The sequence below is a fragment of the Protopterus annectens genome, chromosome 1.part0, assembly GCF_019279795.1.
Source record: "Protopterus annectens isolate FY-2018-M chromosome 1.part0, PAN1.0, whole genome shotgun sequence".
In the NCBI taxonomy this organism is placed as follows: Eukaryota; Metazoa; Chordata; order Ceratodontiformes; family Protopteridae; genus Protopterus; species Protopterus annectens.
In genome coordinates, this window is record NC_056725.1 from 1,340,883,576 (window position 1) to 1,340,904,415 (window position 20,840).

Below are 20,840 nucleotides of genomic sequence, written 5' to 3' on the forward strand. Positions count from 1 at the left end.
GCTCCTCTGTTTTCACTTCATAGCAAGCATCCTGAAGATCTATTGAACACATATCCTTCCTCAGAACAGGCAGTATGGACCAAATTGTGGCCATCTGGAATTTTGTCTGTTTTACAAAGTGGTTGAGATGACTGAGATCCAAAACAGGTCTCAGGTCTCCCATTTTCTTTGGAATTAAAAAGAACCTTGAATAGACTCCAGACCCTAGCTGATCTTTGGAAACCAGTTGGCAGACTCCCTTTTCTAGCAGCTTGGAAATTTCCAGTGCTACTGGTGCCCACTGACTGGGTGAAATGTCAAGACTCACCTTCTTCTGTATAGGAGGACAAGAAAAGGGAATGGAATAGCCTATGGAAATTATCTTTTACACCAATTTGTCTCTTGCTAATTTTAGCCAGGCTTGGGGGTGCAGAAATAAGCTTCCCCTAACTTCCTCCAGAGTGCAACAATTGAGCAAATCTTCAGGGACACTGATACAGCTTCTCGGTAAAGGGATCATGGAAGACCTGATTATGTGGTCCACCTCTGTCTCTTGGGTGACTTCTGTTAGGATTCCCTCCACCTCTGCCATGCAGAAGTCTATCACTAGGAGAATCCTGATAAGAACTCTGGGACTTGCAAAATCACATCTTTTACCCCACCCTTCAGTTCCTGGAATAGGACATTTGAGGGTTCGAAAAACCCTACCTACTGCAGACAGAGTCTTACCACCCTGTTGACTCATGGTTAAGGTGTCTTTAACCTTGGGCTCAAAAAGTGTGAAGCCGTCATATGGAGTGTTGATGAAGAACATCTTAAAGCCTTCCACAAAATCACAAAGATGCATCCAGACATGCTGACTGACTGTAAGACCTATGCCTGCCATTCTGGCTGAGCTATCGGATGCACTGGATATGAGATGTTTGGCTACATTAAAAGTTGACTGGAGAGTTGAAAGCTGGGAGACCACAGTCTTTTGGACATCTGCAGGCAAAACTCCACAAAAAGACTTGGACATTTTACTCAAGCACCTCTGAAATCTAATAACATGAGAAAGATAGTTTGGTCATCTGAGTGCAAAGGTCGCTGGCAAGTATATCCACTTTCTAACTCTGTCCAGCACCGTAGACTCCCTGTTAGGAGGATGGACAGTGGAACTCTCCTCAGACAATTCCTTCTCTTGTGACCACCAAGGGGCCTTTAGTCCAGTGCCTCCTGTCCTTGGGAGCTTACAAAATTCTGTTTTTTTTTGGGAATGGGCTCCACCACATTAGGGTCTTTCCAAGCCCGATGCACCATAAGATCAACCTGTGGATCAATGGGTGGTACCACCCAAGCCAAAGTTGAGTCAGAAACAAAAGGCATCTAGAAATACAGATTCATCTGAAAAGGGATCTTCAGTGGACCATACCCCTTTCTGTTTCATAAGTTCAGGAATTTCAACAAAGGTGATGTCCTCAGAGGGAGAGCTGGGTGAACACTCACCTTCATCCCAATCTTTATCCTCCATGAAAGACTCTGGGGTGGAGTCTATGTGCTTTCACTTGCATGTCTGTTTCTTTTGAACTGATTCTACTGGGGAGGCAGAAGGTCCAGAATCAGACTAGGAACTGATGTAGCAAGTAGTTCCAGAAGACTGTGGTGCTGACTTTATCATTTTGGCAGGATGACAGGAAAATGGAGGTTCAAGATTCAGATGAGGCTTGAGTAGAACTGAGCTCCAAAAAACTGTCTTCTGTTTGGGTAAACCTAAATCCATTCAACTACCTCGAAGGTGCCACTGGAGCTGGGGATCTCTCTGGATATGAGGAAAAGAGAGAAACTCTGATTCCTGGTATCTCTGGCCCTGAAGTAGACCTTGCACCCAAGCTAATGCCAAGCCCCCCAAGGAAGAGAGAGCTCCTAGAATTCCTGGGTCAAACTGGAGGTCAGTACTGATGCTGTGGCCCTGAGTCTCTTCTTCATCCCAAGGCATCACAGTCAAGAGAGATAGGGAAGCTGTTGGTGCCAAACGAGGCACTTCGAAATGGGTCAGATCCAGAACTGTTGGACCCAAAGGATGGATCTCAACAGGCAAAAGAAGTGGGGGGACAGGATAGCCAATGGTTGTTACATTCTCTGTGGATGGCACTGACAAAACCCCAAACTGAATCTGCATCCTCAAGAAAGTTTTCATCATCCTGTCAATGTCGTAATCTGTCAGGCTCCAAGACGATCAGAGACACGAAGCCACTGAAGAAGACCTGCAATACATTTTCTCTTGCAAGACTGGAGTGTGAAATCTGGGGCTCACTGGTTCTGGAGAAAATCAGGGCCAAGGGGAGGATAGTCTGGACCAAGAAGCTGTCATTTCTGATGTCCTAGCTGTTTTTGGTGTGGGTGTGACTGGAACTGACAGATCTGAGGATCACTTTGAGAAAGAAGGAGATTTGCATTTTTCCTCTTCCTTTCTCCTTATTCTTATCCCTGTCTTGGGCATTATTTGAAGACCTATCCCTGTCTTGGGCATTATTTGAAGACCAAGTCCTGTTTTGTTTCTTAGAAGGGGAGTTAGAAAAGGAAAGCTCAGAAGTATTAGTCCCTGTCTGTGGAGGGAGAAGTCCCTTCACCACCAATTTGTCATGGTGAGCTTGTAAGGCTCTAGCAATAAAGGAGGCACATGAAGAACACTGTGTCTCCAAATGGGCAAAGTCCAGGCAAAAAACACAAAGTGTGAGGACCATGAGGGGGCAATTTATGTCCACATTCTGAACACTTCTTAAAGGCTTGGGATTCAGCCATGATGAAACCGTAAGGTTAAGTATTTTAAAACACTATAAACAGCAATAAATTGTAATAAGCAGGAACAAACATTATCCTATAACTATTTCTAAAGAACACATTAACCTACTGAATAATTTAAAATGTTACAAAAAGATCAATAAGCTAACCTATATCTATAAAAGATAATACTAAAAGTGAGGGAGACAAGTCTCCCAGTAGAAGAGTAAGGTATGAAGGTATTTAACTATCTTCTAAGATTTGAAAAATGTCCTTAAAGTAAAGGATACGAGAGCCCTCGAGAACACATCTGGAGACTTCAGGCAGCAAATGAGGTCTGAGGTATTGGAGTGCAATACAGTGAATTATGGGTAGGGGAGGAGTTAGAACCCTGGAACTGAGAAACTTTGAATTTGGTGCTGAGGTCGGATCCGAATGGATCCAATGTCCCACATGTTGAATCGGACGAAAACAGACAACACTGGATCAATACATATGTCAAAGTTAAAATAAAACAGTAATAAAAAGCTAAAACAGTGGAGGAAAGATGTTAATAAGCATATGTAGCCCAGTAGCAATACATAGTGAAAAACAGCCACTACTGGAATCTGCTGAATGTAAGCAAAATAAACTGATACTTATAAAATCATCCCAGTTAATGTAGCACCAAATACTCTGCTTAGGGTCAAAGTACTCCTGTTATTATCTTCTCTAAAGAAAGAATTCAAAATCTGCATACTAATAAAAACAAACAAAACTGCAAGAAATGTTGTGTGAGCAAATGAGCAAACTGTTGTCTGTGGGCACCATCATTTGCTTCTAAAAAATGCATCCTGGATGAATCTTCCTGAAGGAAATACATGAAGATTAGACAATATCAGAAAGACAACAGTCAACAGACTGCTTACATTCCATCTATCCGAAAAACAATATAATATTATGTGAAACTTTACATTTCATTAGAAAATGCATGATGGTTTTTATACTCCTAAGCTATCCCATTTGATATAAAATAATTTACAATTTAAAATTCTGCAGTTCGGTTTTCTGTAACGGAGGTCCAGCTAGTAAATTTGAATATTAGACATCATGGCTATTCAACAAAGTAGTAAAGGTGCTTCAAAATTTAAGCTGGACACTCAATTTTGTGAGCAAAAATGCTCAAGTGCTGATTTAAACTAACACCATCATTCTGGTAAGCGCAAACTACAATAAAATATGGGAACTCAGCAATAATTTCTTTTAGTCAACACAAACCTCCAACAGACATTAAAGCTGGGTAAGCCTAAAGCAGCTTCTTCCCAAAATGCCTTTAACATTTTTTTTCATAATAATGAACATATACATGTGTGGATATATATATGTATATATATATATATATATATATATATATATAGAGTTACACACACACACATATAGAGACACACACTTCTATATATAACATATTTATATTTAAAAATCTGCATTAAAGTTACATTTACATTTTGGTTCTTCTCTTTCAAAGTTCATATTGTTGTTCTCTTGTACTAGTAGACTGCAGACTTGAAACCAGAGTGAGATACTAGTAGCGGTGAGACTGATGCGAATACTGAGAATTCTGCTGGGAAGAGGAGGAGTAGCCCATTGTTGTCTGAGACTGAGATGAGGCTTGAACATTACTTTGGTAACCCAAGCGTGAAGTTGAGTGCTAGAAGGGGGGAAAAGAGATATAATGTTAAGATACTTAAAATTCATCTGATTTCTTCTATCTATATCTATACCCATTTCTCTCTCTCTCTCTACCTCTCATAACTTCAGTATATATATATATATATATATATATTGATGCACATTCTTCAATATTACAATTAATTTCAACAGGTATCATTGTATTACACAGCATTTTTCCTCTAGCACTCTTTTGATTAATGAGGTCCATAAACCACATCTGTCTGGGCGAAAAAACGACTGAAATCACCTGGAGCATGATGTCTTATGATTTGAAATTAGCTTTTTTCTAACAACAGAAAGGACAGAGAAAAAAATGCAAAGTAAATCCTTCCCCATTGAACAACCTCTCTGCTCACATTCTGTTTGGCAGTACCAAAAAAAGTTGTGCCTACATAAATAAGTGAGTTGCCCCTATTTACAGTATACTATTCAAATATTTGTAAAAAGTCAGAAAAGCAATCCATAATGACATCAAAAGAAAAAATAAAAATATGAAATCTCAACAAAATGGAAGCAGGAAATGCCAAAGCTGCAACAGTTCCAATCTGAACCTCAACAAAAGAAATCTGAAATAATGTGAGAACAGCAGCCAAAAAATAGGGACAGATTTTAAATATTGTTCTTAAAAACTTAGAAAGTTGCTAGAATAATAGGTTTTCTGTTGGCATGCATTTTCTGATTAATATATAGTCTGTAAATCGTGTGTCATTATTTAGTGATTTGTCAGAAAACCACAAATTTTATTTGGAGAGACCAAAAATACACGGCACAAATCTGGACATTCTGCAAAAATCTGGACAGTTGAGAGGTATGAACTACCAAGAACTGTGGATACATGCAAAAAAAATCAACCATCACTCCATTCTATATACTCTTTACAGCCATAATCTGTTGGGCAATAATACAAGTGTTGTTTCAGAAAGGTATACTGAATCACAGCATATATGTCCCTCTTTGACAGAACAATAAGCTATTGGAAATTAACACTCCATTAAACAGCTTCAGTATAATTATTGTCAAATACAAGAGAAGACAACTTTACCAATGTCAAATCAGTTTTCATTTTTGATGAATGTTACGGTTTATGGCGTGATGCACTTTGTACATAATACAACATTCAAAATTCTGTGGCTTTTGCTCAGTAATTTAGAGGTTACTATACATAACATTTTTGAGATTTTGTGTGGCTTATCCACACCACCTTTTCTTGCTAGGTCCCATACTTTGCCTTCAGAGTGTTCAATCATCCAAGCTTGTCTAAGTAAATGAGTTAAATGACTTAGCTGCTCCATTGCTTGTTTCATCACAGGTTCACTTTGCCACTAAAGGGTAGGGGCCCTTCAATCAGTTGCCCAGATGCCTAGTCTCCAATCTGTTTCTTTGAACTTAAGAATAATAAAAGTAGTTTGATGATACTTAATCTGGCTCTGGGATACAAGGAACAAGGATTTTCTCTGGCAGTTGGTGCAGAGAGTTAAGGCTGTGAGTTGTCATTCCTGTGGTACAGGTTTGATTCCCTCCACCCTCATTTGCCTACTGAGTGATTTTAAGCATGTCACTTAACCAGAAACTGCTTTGGGACAACTGGAAATTTGGGCTAGGCTCTTCAGTGGTCACCTGGACTACAAGGTGGGAGTGAATGGTCAATGTCAAGTCATTCATCCAAGACGAGAGGGAAGCAGTCCATCTACTGGAGTAAAGGTACCTTGCAGTAGGTGGACTGCTTCCCTCTCCTCTTGGATGCAGTCCACCTACTGGAGTAAAGGTACTTTGCAGCTGAGAAGTATGCCTGGTCCCTGGAAAGCAAAGTACATGATAGCCTTCACTGGGCATATACAGGAATGTGCACACCAACAGGGGAATGCACTTTCTATCTGCAAGCACGCATCTGACAGCTGCTTTGATGATGGTCTCTTGCAACTAGGGATTGCCACACCATGAAAAAGATGGGTTCAGTTCACTGCAGAACATTCCAGAGGCCAGTTGAACTAATGCTGCCCTGTTTCTGGAAAGCAAATCCAATTTATAATGGGATATGAAAGCATGACATAAGAGTGTGTTAGACCAAGTGGCTGCAGCACAAATGCCATCAATAGATGCCCTGGAAAAGAATGCTGAAGAGGTTGTCACAGACCTAGTTGAGTAAGCTTTAACAGGTTTTTGTCAAGGGAAGACCTTCTTCTTTGTATACATGAGTTACACAAGCAGAGAACCACCTGCATAGGGTAATTTTGGAACCTCGTTGACCAAATGTATTTGCTGAAAAAGACACAGAGTTGATCAGACTTTCTCAATGATTTTACACAGTGAATGTAAAACTGGAGCTGTATATGAACATTCAATAATTGTAGCATGTTTTCTCCTTTGTTAGAAATTTTTGTGAAGAAAACTGGCAGATTAATGTTTTGATTTAAGTTTGTTTCAGTACCTGCCTTAGGTAGAAAGATGGATTAGTTCAAAGGAAAAATAATGTAGATGCTTACAAGAAAGCGTTCGAAGTTCTCAAACCCTTTTTTGCAGAAGGGACTGCTATCAAAAACAAGGTTTTCCAAGTAAGGAACCGAAATTCCACCTTGGCTGCTTTTGTGCTTGAAGTAGAATAGTAATGTCCCAAGGAAATGTTGAATCTCTAAAAGAGAGTCTGAGAAGGAAAGCACCCCTCAGAAAGGCCTTAGATAATTTGAGAAGCAATGGGGGACTGATTTTTTTTTTCAATGCAGAAACTGGAAATAGCTGATAACTGGACTGATAGTGGAATAGCTGGCATCAATCTGTAAAGACATGTTAGAAATTGTAAGACCGCTGGAAGAAGTGCCGGAAAGGAGTCTAAATTTCTTTACATAGTCCACGCACACAGAACCTTTTTCCTTTTGCTTTTGTAAGTTTTTCTAGCAGATGGTCTCTGGGAGGAAGAATATGGAGAACTTGGGAAGAAAGCCTTGACTGACTATTATTGGAGCGCAGAAATCAAGCAGTTAACTTGGAGGCTTGAATGTCTGGGATAAGCAAACTGGATGGGTGAGAAATGAGATCTGGTCTGGGATCTCCTACCTATGGCCTCAGACAAGGCCATAGGTAGGAGAACCAAACTTGTTGAGGCCAGAAAGGGGACAATGAAGATTACCATGATCTTCCTCTCCAGTGCTTCCTGAAGAAATTCTGGGATGAGAGGTGTTGGAGGAAAGGTGAAAAAGAGATCAAGAGACCAACTGTGGATCCAAGCGTACCTGTGTGACTCCCTTCTCTGGGGGGATCAGGGCAAAGAACCTGCTGCACTTAGTGTTTTGGCTGAAGCAAAAAAACTGCAGCATGGTTGACCTCAGTGATGAAAAATCTGCTCCACCACCTTCTGATTGAAGGATCACTTGTGAGGCAGGAGGTTGGATCTGCACAAGCTGTTCATTAGAACACTAGGCTTTCTCAGAATGTGCATTACTAGGAGAAAGCAACTGGAAGATATCACACACATTTCCAAACCCTCATGGCCTCCTGACACAACAGATATGATCAGGTTACCCCTTGCTTTTGACTTGCCTAGCTACTGACATGTTTGTTTAGATGGATAGCAGCCCTTGAGGGAGGGAGTCCTGAAAACCCTGCAAGGCTACGAAGACTGCCCTCATCTCTAGAATGTTGATACGGAGATTATCCTCGGAATGAGACCATGTGCCTTGGACTGTCTTTCCCCTGTAGTGTCTCCCCACCTCAACAGGGAAGCACCAGTGGTCATGGTGACTTTGGACTGGGGAAGACAAATGGATGACTTTTTTATACCATAGGGGATTTGAGCCACCAGCGTATGTAAGTTCTGCAAATGTTTGCAAGATGTACCAGGAAAGACACTGGCCATCACTGGAAAGACCACTGCACTGCTAGGGTCCATTGTAGTACTCTCATGTGATGTTTAACAAGAGGGACTAAGATGATGGAGGCTGCCACTGAACCCAGTAAGCAAAGGGCCATTCTTGGTGTTGGTTGTTGTGATGAAAGGACAATTTGAGCATGATTGTGAAGTTCTGGTAACCTGGTTTCTGGAAGTTTTGCTGTTTAAGGAATGTATCCAAATGTGCCCCAATGAATTGTATAGTACAAAAATTTGAGATTTCTGGATTGATTGTGATTCCTAGTATTTGACAAGTTTGGATCAGGGTGTCTCTCGCTTGGGTAATTAGATTTCTGGTAGGGGTGGAAATGAGCCAGTCATCCAGATATGGAACAATTGTAACCCTTGCAGCCTGAGATATGCTACTAGTGAAATGCATTTGGTAAACACCAGTAGGGCTGTGGTGAGGCCAAAGGGCAGGGCTCTGAAATGAAAATGACTGGCTCCCAGTTAGCAGTGGAGATGCTTTCTGGGCCACCAGTCCATCTTGATAGGGTAGCAAACATCCTGAAGGTCTGTAAAGTACATCCAATCATTTACTTCTGGAAATGGGAGAATAGATTGAAAGATGACCATCCAGAACTCTGATTGCTTGATAATATTGACTGAGATGGCTGAGGTCCAAGATTGGCCTGAGATCCCTAGGCTTTTTTGGCACTAAAAGAATCTTGATTAAGTTCCAGATTCTGGTTGGTTTGGTGGAACCTCTTGGATAACTCGCTAGTTTAGCAGTTTTTGCACTTCCTTGTCTGCTGCTCGTCTTTGAAAGAGTGGAATTTTGGTAACTTTTTTTTTTTGTGAGCTCGGGAGAATGGACAGAAAGGGAATGTAATAGCTTGCAGTTATTATCCTCTGCAACCACCTGTCACTTGTAAAGGACATCCAGGCTTTGGGGTGTAGGGCCACGTGCCCCCCCCGACTACATCCAGAGAAAGGCAGTCAGGCAATTCTTCAGGAGCAATGATAATGCCTCTAGGTTAAGGGACTTCTGAAGCCTTGGTTCTGCAGACCACCTCTGCCTTGTGGGGAACATCCATTGTTAGATGTTGCTTTTTGTCTTGGAGGGATCTGTCCCCAGGAGTGTCAGGAGAGAACTCTTGGAATTTCCAGAACCACAGTTTCTTTCCGCTTTTCTGGTTCCCAGAGAAGGACCTCTGCGGGTGGGGGGAAGAGAACCATATTCTGATTACAGAAAGGGACTGTCCATCTTGCTTATTTCTGATTACTAAGTTTTTAACTTTGGGCCCAAACAGTGTTGAGCTGTCAAATGGGGAATTAGTAAAGATGTCTAGAAGTGCTCTGTGATGTCACACAGTTGCATCCAGGCATGTCTCCTAATGGCAACGTCCGTGCCTTCTGCAGAATTAGAGAGAAGATGCACTGAGACATGTGACAAAGATTGAAGGGTGGATATCTAAAAGTACAAGGTTTTCTTGTCTTCACAGATGGAAACCCAGAGAGGGACATGGAGATTTCCTTGGTCAAATCCCTCTGAAATATAGTAATTTGTGCCATGTAGTTGAGTGTTCTTAAAGTGAAGGTAGCTGAAGTGTATGTCTGCTTCCCAAATTTGTCCAGTGCCCTAGATTCCCTATTAGGGGAATGGACAGAGGAGCTTTCCTCTGCAAGCTCTTTACTAGTGGCCACCGACACTACCATGGAAGCTATGGCAGGCCTCTTACTCAATGTTAGCAATCTTCTGGGAAATGAAGTACTTATCTGACTTGTGGAGAACTCATTCAGTCACATGTTTTTTTTCCAAACCCACTTAGAGATTATGTTCACCACCACATCTGTGGGTGGAACCACACAAGATGTGGCCGAGCCAGAGCTGAAGACTTCAGGGAACACAGAATCCTCCTGAGAAGGGGTTTTGGAGGACCACCTATTCTTCTGTCTACGAAAATCAAGAATTTCTCTGAATAAAACAAACTCAAGGGGGATCTGTGGGACCCCTCCCCATCATCAAAATCTGTGTCTTCTGTGACAGGCTCCTGTGGTGAGTCTATGTGCCTCCATTTACACAAATGTTTCTGAGGAGCATCCCCAGAGCAATTTTCTACAGAAGACTGGAAAGAGACTTGTAAGTTCCCTATGGGGAAGACTCAAGACTCTTTGCATATGGCTGTGTAATGAGCACCTAATGAGAAGAATCAAGACCCAAGGAACTGTTCTCTTGGGGGATGGATGGAGCTGAGCTAGGGAGAGAAGTCTGTTGTCTCTGACTGGGAGAACACTTTCTTAACAGCCTCAAGTGCTGATGCTGAGGGAGATCTGGAGATCTGAATAGCAGGAGCCAAAGCTACCTCACTAGGCAAACTCCTGAATTCTACCCTGCTCAGGTCTGAAGCTGATCCTGGTGTGGAGCCATCCAGCGCTGAGGCTCCAAATGGAAGGGATGGCTCTGAAACCCTTGAAGTCAAACCCACCCCCACAGATCTGGCTATGAGACCTTTCTGTCTCTGACACCAGAGTCACACAGGTCAGAGATTCTGCCAGAGTAGAAGACAGCCTGATCTTCGAGTCTGGTACCAACAAGCTCTATGCTGTGCTTGCCATAACTCCCATCCCCAGGAAAAGGACTGGGGTAGGAGCAACTACTGGGTGAGGAGAAAGTACATAACTCCGTGGTCCAGCAGGGGCTGGAGCCAGGAAGACCCCCAGAAATTTCCTCATCATGCAGTCCACATCAGCTTCTGACAGACTCCTAGCTGTCAGAACTGACCACTAGAATGAAGTGGAGAGAGGTTCAAATGAGCGATGGCTAATCCTTTCTTGCACAAACGGAGATTGGAGCCAAGGAGAGACTGTCTGTACAGAAAAATGTGTTTCCAGGAGAGGGGGGTTGGATCCTATCTGGATCATCTCTGAGAACAGTCAGATCCAAGGATTTAGTTGATTTTGTAGCTAGGGCCAGGAATGCCAAAGACGAAGATGAATGGTACGGTGAATGTTTCTTATATTCCTTATACTTACATTTGGAGTCCCCCCCCCCCCCTTGGATTTGGCTGTAGCCTTTTTTTGCTGAAGGAGAAACTCCAGTATTGGTTTGCTGAGTCTTGGACATTTCTCCCACAGGGACAGGGAAAAGCCCTTAAAGAATATTTTTTTCAGTTACCTGAGTACCAAAGAAAGTGCAAACATTACACTGTTCATTCAAGTGGGAAGGTCCAGGACAGTAAACACACAAAGTATGTGTCCAAGTTTGGTATCTTATGTGTGCAGGCCACACATTTTTAAAACCAGATGGTTTATCTGACACTTTTACAGTCACAGAAAAAGTGCTAATATATGACAGTTTTACTAATGGTGCAAGTGCTATAAGAACTGATAGGGAAAGGTGGGAATTAGAAGTCAATGCTGGTTCACCCATCCATGGGGTGAGGGTGGGGATGGTGTGGAGGTGATCCAACCTTTGCAATATTGACATTCTAATGGAAAGTGGGTGGGGTGCATGGAGCACTGATTGGGTTGTGTGCATGCCAGTAATAGTAGCCTCTGCTCTGTATGTTTGAAAGTGTGCAAACACAGGGGGAGGTATCTACACAAGCCGACAAAGGAGGGGTTATGTATAATAAGAAATGCTCCTGAGCTCTGCATCACTGATGATGCAAGTCCTGGAATCAGGGTTGTCAGGTAGTTCTCTGGAATGGAAACAAAGTAGGGTCTTTTCCTAAACAAAGATGGCTCAGTCTGGGTGAGTGGTTAATGAAGCCAGAGTCTCTGGCCACTGGAAACAAAGACATGCCTTACCCTATCAGCAGAGTGGCCTGACACAGTCACAGTGGGAAACAAATGACATTCGTATGCCTGCCTGAATAAGTACCATTCTCCAGGCAGCTCTTATTATGGCTAATAGATGGTCTCTGCTGTTTGAGAAATGAGAGGGCTGAATATCTACAGGTGGATGATGATTGGAAGGCAAGGAAGCAAAAAAAGCCTACGTAAAAGGAAATGGAGGACTTGGATCTGTATTAAAAAAAATAGATGATGTAACTGTCTGTATAAAATAGACAGCACTGATGTCTCTCTCCTGTATCGGTGTGTGATACAGCATTGAATATTTGATAGCATGAGACAGTGGTTCTACAGCAAATGTGACAGAGTATAGGTAGCATGGGATAGTATTTTTGCATGGCCCTTTGGATAATCGGTTACAAATTATGTTACTTGGGTGCCACTGTATTACAGCTGCAGAGGAGTGTAAACATTTGAAAAAAAATGATTAGGAAAGTCAGTACTGTAGCACTGATGTGGATTACTCTTGACATGAATGCTTTCACAGTTACAAAAAAAAAGGGGGAGAGGGAGACCTGTAATTTTTAAAACCCATAGACAATAGCAGTGACTGTTTTTTCTGTGATTTATATACAGTCTAGCAACCAGGAATAATACATTCAAGCCCACATTCCTGAGCCTGGCTACTATGGCCTGAATACATTCCGCTAAAATGTGTAGTCTCTTTTCAGAAAGACACTTTCTTAAAATAGAAAACATAGTAGTTGGGATAATTCTCCTCAAGAAGTATAGGTTTATAGGTGTGTACTAGGCTAATGGCCCTGGAGCCTTTACAAACCTAGCCCATAGGATTACCCTGACATTGTGCCACCCGACCTTAGTTCCCAGTGTCTCTGTTGAGTAGAGCCACTGGAGTGATCCCCAGGGTGAATTTTCTATTTCCCATCCACTCATCAATTTTTCTTTTGAAGAGAGCAAGGGCAGGCTCTGGGTTATGAACCTGTCCCTCCAGCATGTTCTGTTGATTGTGGTAATGAGGTTGAGATCACTGGAGCGTGTGGTGCGGAGGGATTGGGATTTTTTTAGATGTAGCATAGGTGATACGAGACAGAGAATAGTTGGAGTTTTTTGAGTCTGTCCATATAGGACAAGTGTTTAAGGCCTAGAATCCTCTTTGTGAGGTACATTTGCGGCCACTCCAGTTGTTGCAGGTGTCTAGTGAGGTACATGCCAAATGGGGCATTGTACTCGATAATTGGCCTAATGAGGGAGGAGTAGAGGGAGACAATGACCTCTTTCTTCCTGGATGCAAAACCCTTAGTAGTGACATGTGTCACATAGAAGGACTTTCTGACCACAGTGGCAATGTGGTGGTCAAAAGAGAGGCTGCTGTCAACCTGTGTTCCCAGATCTCTCATAACACCTTCTGTGTTCAGTGGACTACCATCGATGTAGTAATTCATGGGAACCGGGTCTTTCCCAAAGGGGATGATGACGCATTTTTTGGCATTGAGCTTAAGGCCATGGTTCTGACACCAGTCAATGGTCTCAGTGAGGCCTTTCCGTAAAATGTCAACATCACTTGGGGAGTTAATAATAGCTCCCAACTTGCAATTGTCTGTGAACCCTGGCAGCCAGAGACCCTTTGTGTTGGCCTGGACTTCAGAGAAGTAGGTACCAAACAGGAGAGGACCCAGGACCGAACCCTGTGGGACTCCACTCGTGACTGGTCGGCAGTCTGACTTGGAGTCCATTACTTTCACACTGTGGGTTCTATCTGTGAGCCAGTTTGCAACCCACCTAGTGATATAGGGTTTGATGGCTAGCTTAGTGAGTTTTTCTATGATTCCTGAATGGGGTATGGTATCAAACGCCTTGGCCAGATCAAAGCAGGCTGTATGAACCACCTTACCTTATTCCACAGCTCTGGTGACTGACTCAAAGAAGTCAACCAAGTTGAGCAGGCATGACCTACCCTTCACAAAGCCAAACTGTGTGGGATCCAGAGTTTGGAGATTCCCTACATCCTTGTTTATTAGGTCCATGATGATGCGTTCCATAGCTTTGCATGTCAGGCCAATGGGGCGACAGTTCCCAGGGTCTGTAGTCGCTCCTCCTTTGTGGAGAGGGATGACTGTAGCAGTGCGTCATTCGGTAGGGACAAAGCCTGAAGCGAGGCTGTGATTGAACAGGGCACACAGGTGTGGTGCCCATTCACTCTGTAGTTCATGTAGAAAACAGCCAGGGATATTGTCAGGTCCCATGGAAGCTGTATTCTTGGCCTTGGACAGTGCTGTTTTAACCTGTGCAGGAGTAATACTGGGTGCCTGGCAATCTACTGGTATTGTGATTGGTCCTTTGGGGGGAGAGTGGGTAAAGCTGGCACTGAATCTGTTGGCCAGTATATTGGCAATATCTGTTGGTTCGGTATAGGAGGTACCATTGTGCAGTAACTCAGAGCAAATCTGGGTATTGCCATGGAGATTCTTTACATAACTATAGAAGGCCTTGTGGTTGTCTCTACTATCTGCTGCAATTCTGTTTTCATAGCTAGCTTTAGAGGATTTGATGAGGGATCTCAGCTTTTTGTTGAGGCTGATAAAGGAGTTTTTCCAGTCTTGGGACTTCACCTTATTCCACATCAGTTTCCTCCTTCTGTTGTAGAGTTTGTTTATGGCAGGGGACAACCATCCTTTTTTGGAGGAGAGCATCTTGGTTCTATTGGGTATGGCAAGATCCATGCATTTCTGTATGATTTGGCGGCCATGCAATTATTCTCCATGAAGTTAGCTGCCTCTGTTTTTAGGAGCCCAAAGTTAGCGTTGGAGAAGTTTTTCATGGTGGTTACCTTTGCGAGGGGGTGGCTGGGAGGGATGTGGATTTCCAGGGTGATTGGTTTGTGGTCGAATCTAACCAGGGAGGAGTTAACTATTAGTGTAGGCCAATGGTCGCCCATGTTAGTAATGACCAGGTCAAGGATGTTGCTACCTCTAGTGGGGGTAAGAACGAGCTGGTCCAGGGCATTTAAATTAATTTATTCCAGGAAAAGTTGGGCAAGTGTATTGGTACATGAGTAGTTTTCCCAGTTAATGGAGGGGTAGTTGAAGTCGCCCAGTATGAGAATGTTAGGTTGTATTCTCCAATGTGCTTAGGAATTTGGAGTGTGTGTCTTGGGACATTGTTGGGGACCTATAGCAGGCTACTACCTGAATCTCTGTCTTACCCAATGTCAGCTGCACCGGAAGTATCTCTGATGTGTTATGTTGGGCTACCAGTCTGGAGGTGTGTGCATCCTTTATGAATATGGAAACACAACCGCTTTTGGAGCTTCAGTGCGTGACATTAACCAGTTGATATTGTCTCTACTGCTTTGACATGATATAAAATTGGTGTCAGGTGTGGAAAAAAGTTACTACTACACACTAGGATATTGGACCATATGGTTCATTAAGAAATCTCTCTGGGCCACATGCTTTGGAAGTACTAGGATGCTTAGCATATTTGCCAGTCTCAGTAGTAAAAAGTGCTACTGGAAGATTTCATGTGTTCTGCAATACAAGGACCTGGAGTGCTAAAATTAAAAATGCACTGAGAAATACAGTTTGGAGAAGAAACATCTGTAGACAAGTGTACTTAACAGCTATCAATTCAGTTTGTTAGTAACAAATGTAAATACAATCAAAATATACAGTGCTGTTGTGACTTCAGGTCTAAACAGGACGTGCATTTCCCACAACTGTGACATCTTTATTCTTTTTATATGTGGTGGCACATTTTTTTCCATTAATATTCAAGACAGCTGCTCCTTTGTGAATGAATATAATGAAGTTTTATAGGTAATTACACTAGTACTATTCCCAGAAAAGTACACAAAAGAATGGTGAACCATTTTGGAGATACAGGCACTTATACAAAGATTTGTAGGTTTAATTAACATGTACAGGGAGCTTGATGACCTTGGATCTTGTGCTGGAACTTCTAGATTCCCACATACTGCACTGATGGACTAAGATTATTATTTTTTTTTGGGGGGGGGGGGTATATTCCAAAAGTGTAAGTCTCTTAAGATATGAAGATGCCACATTTCATGGTATGACTCATATAAACTTTTATGAAGGCTGTCTTCTCTTTTGTCAACAGGGTGTATTCCAAGCAAAGGGTTTCAAATAGTAAGGGGTCCTTTACTGCGCTTAGTGTTAGGCACAGGTCTCCTCTAAGAAGGTGACAAAGTGCACAGACAAGAGAGTTGTAGTCTTTCACTATAAGATATCTCTCAACCTGCATAAAATTGAAAATAGATAAAAGGCACTTGAAAAGTAGGTACATCAGGCCAAAAATCTACACACACAATTAGCATATACACTTTATACTGAATAACATACAAGTTTTGCCTCCTGAAGTAGGATTACAGCATTCTACTCAAACACAAGTTTAAAAAAACTGTATGTGACAAAAAATATGAGCATATTATGAACAATACATTGTAAGATCTGAAGATTTTTAATTAAATGATACTACAAAAGCATTTACTGCATGTAGTTTGGTTTCCTGTGGACTAAATAGCTTTAAAATAATTTATGATGGGTGGTGAAATTCCGATTCAGAAAATTCATGTGAATGGATAAATCAATAAATCATAGGTATTTACCTTCAAAAATATGAATATCATGCACAGATGCAAAACAAGTCTGAAAATAGGTATGTACCTCCAGCATAGCTCCAGTTAACATGTCTGTTACAAGAGAATCCCTGAAACTTATTTTTGTGACAAATCTTTGCGCCTTCTCTAATTGCACCAGATAGTGAGTCAGGTTATCGAACAGGGTATAGTATTCTATAACTGATCTGGCAAAAGCTGTGAAAAGGGGTAGGGGACAATTATTTGTCTGGTATGGCATTCAACCCCCACAAAGGATCAAATGGGCAACTCTGCATGATTTGCAAATAGTAGCAGCTACATGAGTATCAAACATACCTCTTAGCACAAGAAATCTGGATAAAGCAATATATAATGGGAGGAAATAAGGCCCAAAATAGGGACACATTTTTAAATATTGGTATAATAAACTTAGAAAGTTGACAGAATAACAGGTTTTGCATTGCTGTGAATTTTCTGATGGGTATAAAGTCTGAAACTCAAATGTCTCCTATTATCTTTAGACTTTGATCTCCAGTAATTTGCCAGAAAGCCAACAATTCTATGAGGGGAAAAAAACAAAAATATGAGGCAAAAATCTGGACATTCTATGGAAATCTGGAAAGTTGAGAGGTATGTCATCATCTACAAGGGCTCCAACGTCTTTTACTATTTTGTCAAATTTTAGCTGTTGCCAATCAACACTGTCATAGCTACTGCCAAAAACAGGCACTAGTTTGGGAACAGCCCTTTGGAAAATAATAGTAAAGAGGTTCAAAAAAGAAGTTATGTACCTACCATAACGTTCCATGTTAGTTGTCTTCATCTTGCCTTCCTTCTTGCTGGTTGGGTTCGGAGACGATCCTCGGCTCCGACTCAGTCATCTTCAATAGCTCGAGAGCTGTTTACTGGCTCGAGGCTACCCCTTATTCCATAATGCCTAGCGATAGCTACCCAGATCTCGTTTAAAATAGCTAACTCCAGACATAACAAGAGAATAAACCAGTCAAAATAATTAATTGACTATACCTGCCATATTCTCTAAGTCAACAGAGGAAAAACAAGAGAACACACAGCCAGTGAAACAGGAAATATTCTCGGTCCACTAGGACAGGGGGACGGAGGGTGGGACACAAGAAGGAAGGCGAGATGAAGACAACTAACATGGAACGTTATGTTAGGTACATAACTTCTTTATGTTAAGTTGTCTATCTCGCCTTCATTCTTGCTGGTTGGGACAGCGTCCCTAGCACTCAATATCCCGGGTGGCTCAGTGGAACAGACTCTTCAGAACAGTGGAACCAGAGTCAGCTCTGCTCCTGGAGACCACATCTAGCTTGTAATGAGAAATAAAGGAATGAGGGTTTGTCCACGTGGCAGCTGCACAGATAGAATCCATGGGCAACCTGGACTGAAAGGCTATAGAGGTGGCCAAGGCCCTAGTAGAATGACCTTTCGGTTTAACAGGTAACTCTTTACTCCTTAACTGATAAATGAAGGTAATAGTGTGTGATAACCATCTCGACAAGGTTACCTTGGAAACTGGGAGACCTTGTTTGCCTAAGGCATAAGAAAGGAATAATTGGTCCGATTTCCTTATTTCTTTCATTCTGTGTAGGTAAAAACGCAATTGTCTATGAACGTCCAATTGGTGTAGTTTATACTCTGCCTTGTTGGTATGATTAGGGAAAAACACAGGAAGATCTATAGATTGGTTTAAATTATTTTCTGAGCAGACTTTAGGAAGAAACGAAGGATTAGACCTCAGAGCAACCCTGTCCTTATGAAATACCAAGTAGGGAGGACGAAAGCATAGTGCTTGAAGTTTGGAGACACGTCTGGCTGAAGTAATAGCTACCAAAAAGAATGTCTTCCAAGATAGAAAATTGATAGAGCAGGACGCTGCCGGTTCAAAAGGGGGCAGAATCAAGGAAGTTAGGACTAAATTAAGGTCCCAAGGAGGAGGGGGATATCTCACTGGAGGCCTAAGAAGAGATGTCCCTCTCAAAAAAGCTTTACAGAGCTTATGAGACATAATGTTAGAATTAGACAAACGAACATGAAAGTTAGAAATGGCCACTAATTGTACCCTGATTGTAGCGGAAGCAGACCCGGAGTGAAACAGTTGTGCTAGGAATTCCAAAATTACATGGACTGGGGCTGAAAAAGGATTCACATTCTCTGCCCAACAAAAGAAACATTTCCATTTGCTAGCATAAGTTTTCCTTGTTGTAGACTTATGAGAGGAGACAATAATCTCATGGACTGCTGGGGAAATGCTAGGAAGCCTGGCTAAGGTTGGAAGTGGAGCAACCAAGCTGTGAGCTGGAGAGTTTGGAGGGATTGATGCAACCCGCCTGATTGATGAACCAGGAGGTCTGGAATTGGGTCCAGAGTCCAGGGCTGATCGAGAAGGTAACGGTGCAGGAACGGAAACCATATCTGTCGAGGCCAGTAGGGGGCAATGAGGATCATTTTGCAACCCAACGATATTGCTTTCTGTATAAGATTGGGTATCAGGGGAAAGGGAGGAAAGGCATAAAGAAGTCCCTGGTGCCAATCGTGGACTACAGCGTCTCTGAGAATGTGACCCTGAAGCGGGAGAAGGGAGAAGTAGTTGCTGAATTTGCTGTTGAAGGGGGTGGCAAAGAGATCGCAGCAAGGCTATCCCCATTTGCAGAAAATAAGATTTGCAACTTCCTGATTCAGAGACCACTCGTGAGGCATGAGGATAGCTCAGCTGAGCCTGTCCGCTACGATGTTGGATCTCCCAGGGATGTGCGTCGCAATCAGAAAACGTTGGGAGGAAATTGCCCACTGCCAAAGCCTGAGTGCTTCTTGACACAGGGGGTAGGATTTGGTTCCGCCCTGCTTGTTGATGTACCACACCACTGACATGTTGTCCGTTTGGATAGCAATGGTCCCAGAAGGCAGAAAGTCTTGAAGGGCTTGCAATGCCAGGAGAACGGCTCTCATTTCCAGAACATTTATGTGCAGATGGTACTCGTGAGGTTGCCAAGTGCCTTGGACTGTCCTGCCCAGATAATGTCCCCCCCCACCCTATCAGGGAGGCGTCTGTCGTCACTGTGGCTACCGGAGGGGGTTGTACGAAAGGTCTGCCCTGAGTAACTAGTGGGGAGACCATCCACCAAGAAAGATGTCTTTTGCATGCATCCGTGATCAGGATCATGTGTGAGTCATGGGTAGCTCTTGGAAAGACCACTGCGTGAACAGAAGCCACTGAAGAATTCTCATATGAATGCACGCTAGAGGGATTAGAAGAATGGCTGCTGCCATAGAACCCAGAGTTTGAAGGACATACCTGACTTGGATCCTTTTGCTCTGCATTAGAATTTGTACTTGCTGAAGAATTGCGGACACCCTTTGTAGTGGCAGCCTTGCAAACATATTCCTTGTGCCTAAGTCTGCTCCTATGTAAGTGATAGACTGACAGGGCAACAAGGCAGATTTTTCGAAATTTATTGTAATGCCTAGCTGGGTACAGATTGTGATTGTGTAGTCTCGCGCTTGTAGGAGTTGATGCCTGGTGGTCGCAGTGAGGAGCCAGTCGTCTAGATATGGAAACACCTGGAATCATTGACGTCTCAGGTGAGCCGTGACCACTGCCATACATTTGGTGAACACCCTGGGGGCTGTGGTGAGACCAAAGGGCAGAGCTCTGAACTGATAATGACTGGCCCCCAGCCGGAAGCGAAGATATCTCCTGGAGTGCCTGTCCATCTTGATAGGATAGTACGCATCCTGAAGATCTAGCGAGCACATCCAATTGACCTGACCCAGAAAGGGTAGAATGGACTGTAGCATGACCATCCAAAACGTTGTTCTTTGTACAGACCTGTTTAGTCTGCTGAGATCCAGAATCAGTCTCCAGTCCCCTGTCTTTTTTGGTACTAAAAAGAACCTTGAGTAAATTCTGGATCCGTGCTGGTCTGCCAGGACTTCCTGGATGGCTCTTTTTTCTAGCAGTTTTGAAACTTCTAACACTGCTTGCTCCTTCAGATTGGGTGGAACATCTGGAAGGGTCTTCCTTGACTGTAAGTGGGGGGGGGGGTTGATGGAAGGGAATTTTGTAACCTCCAGATATAATGGACCGTACCCATCTATCTTGTGTTA

At 42.7% G+C, this 20,840-nt stretch overlaps 1 protein-coding gene across 1 annotated transcript in view; it reads right to left on the reverse strand.

Moving 5' to 3' along the window:
- Positions 1-4,219: 4,219 nt before the first annotated feature.
- CDK19 (cyclin dependent kinase 19) overlaps positions 4,220-20,840 on the reverse strand; it is a 1,741,514-nt gene continuing 1,724,893 nt past the window's right edge. Inside the window, exon 13 of the mRNA XM_044066618.1 lies at positions 4,220-4,426. Coding sequence (XP_043922553.1) covers positions 4,301-4,426 — 126 coding nt within the window. The 3' untranslated portion in view covers positions 4,220-4,300. The remainder of the gene's footprint in view (positions 4,427-20,840) is intronic.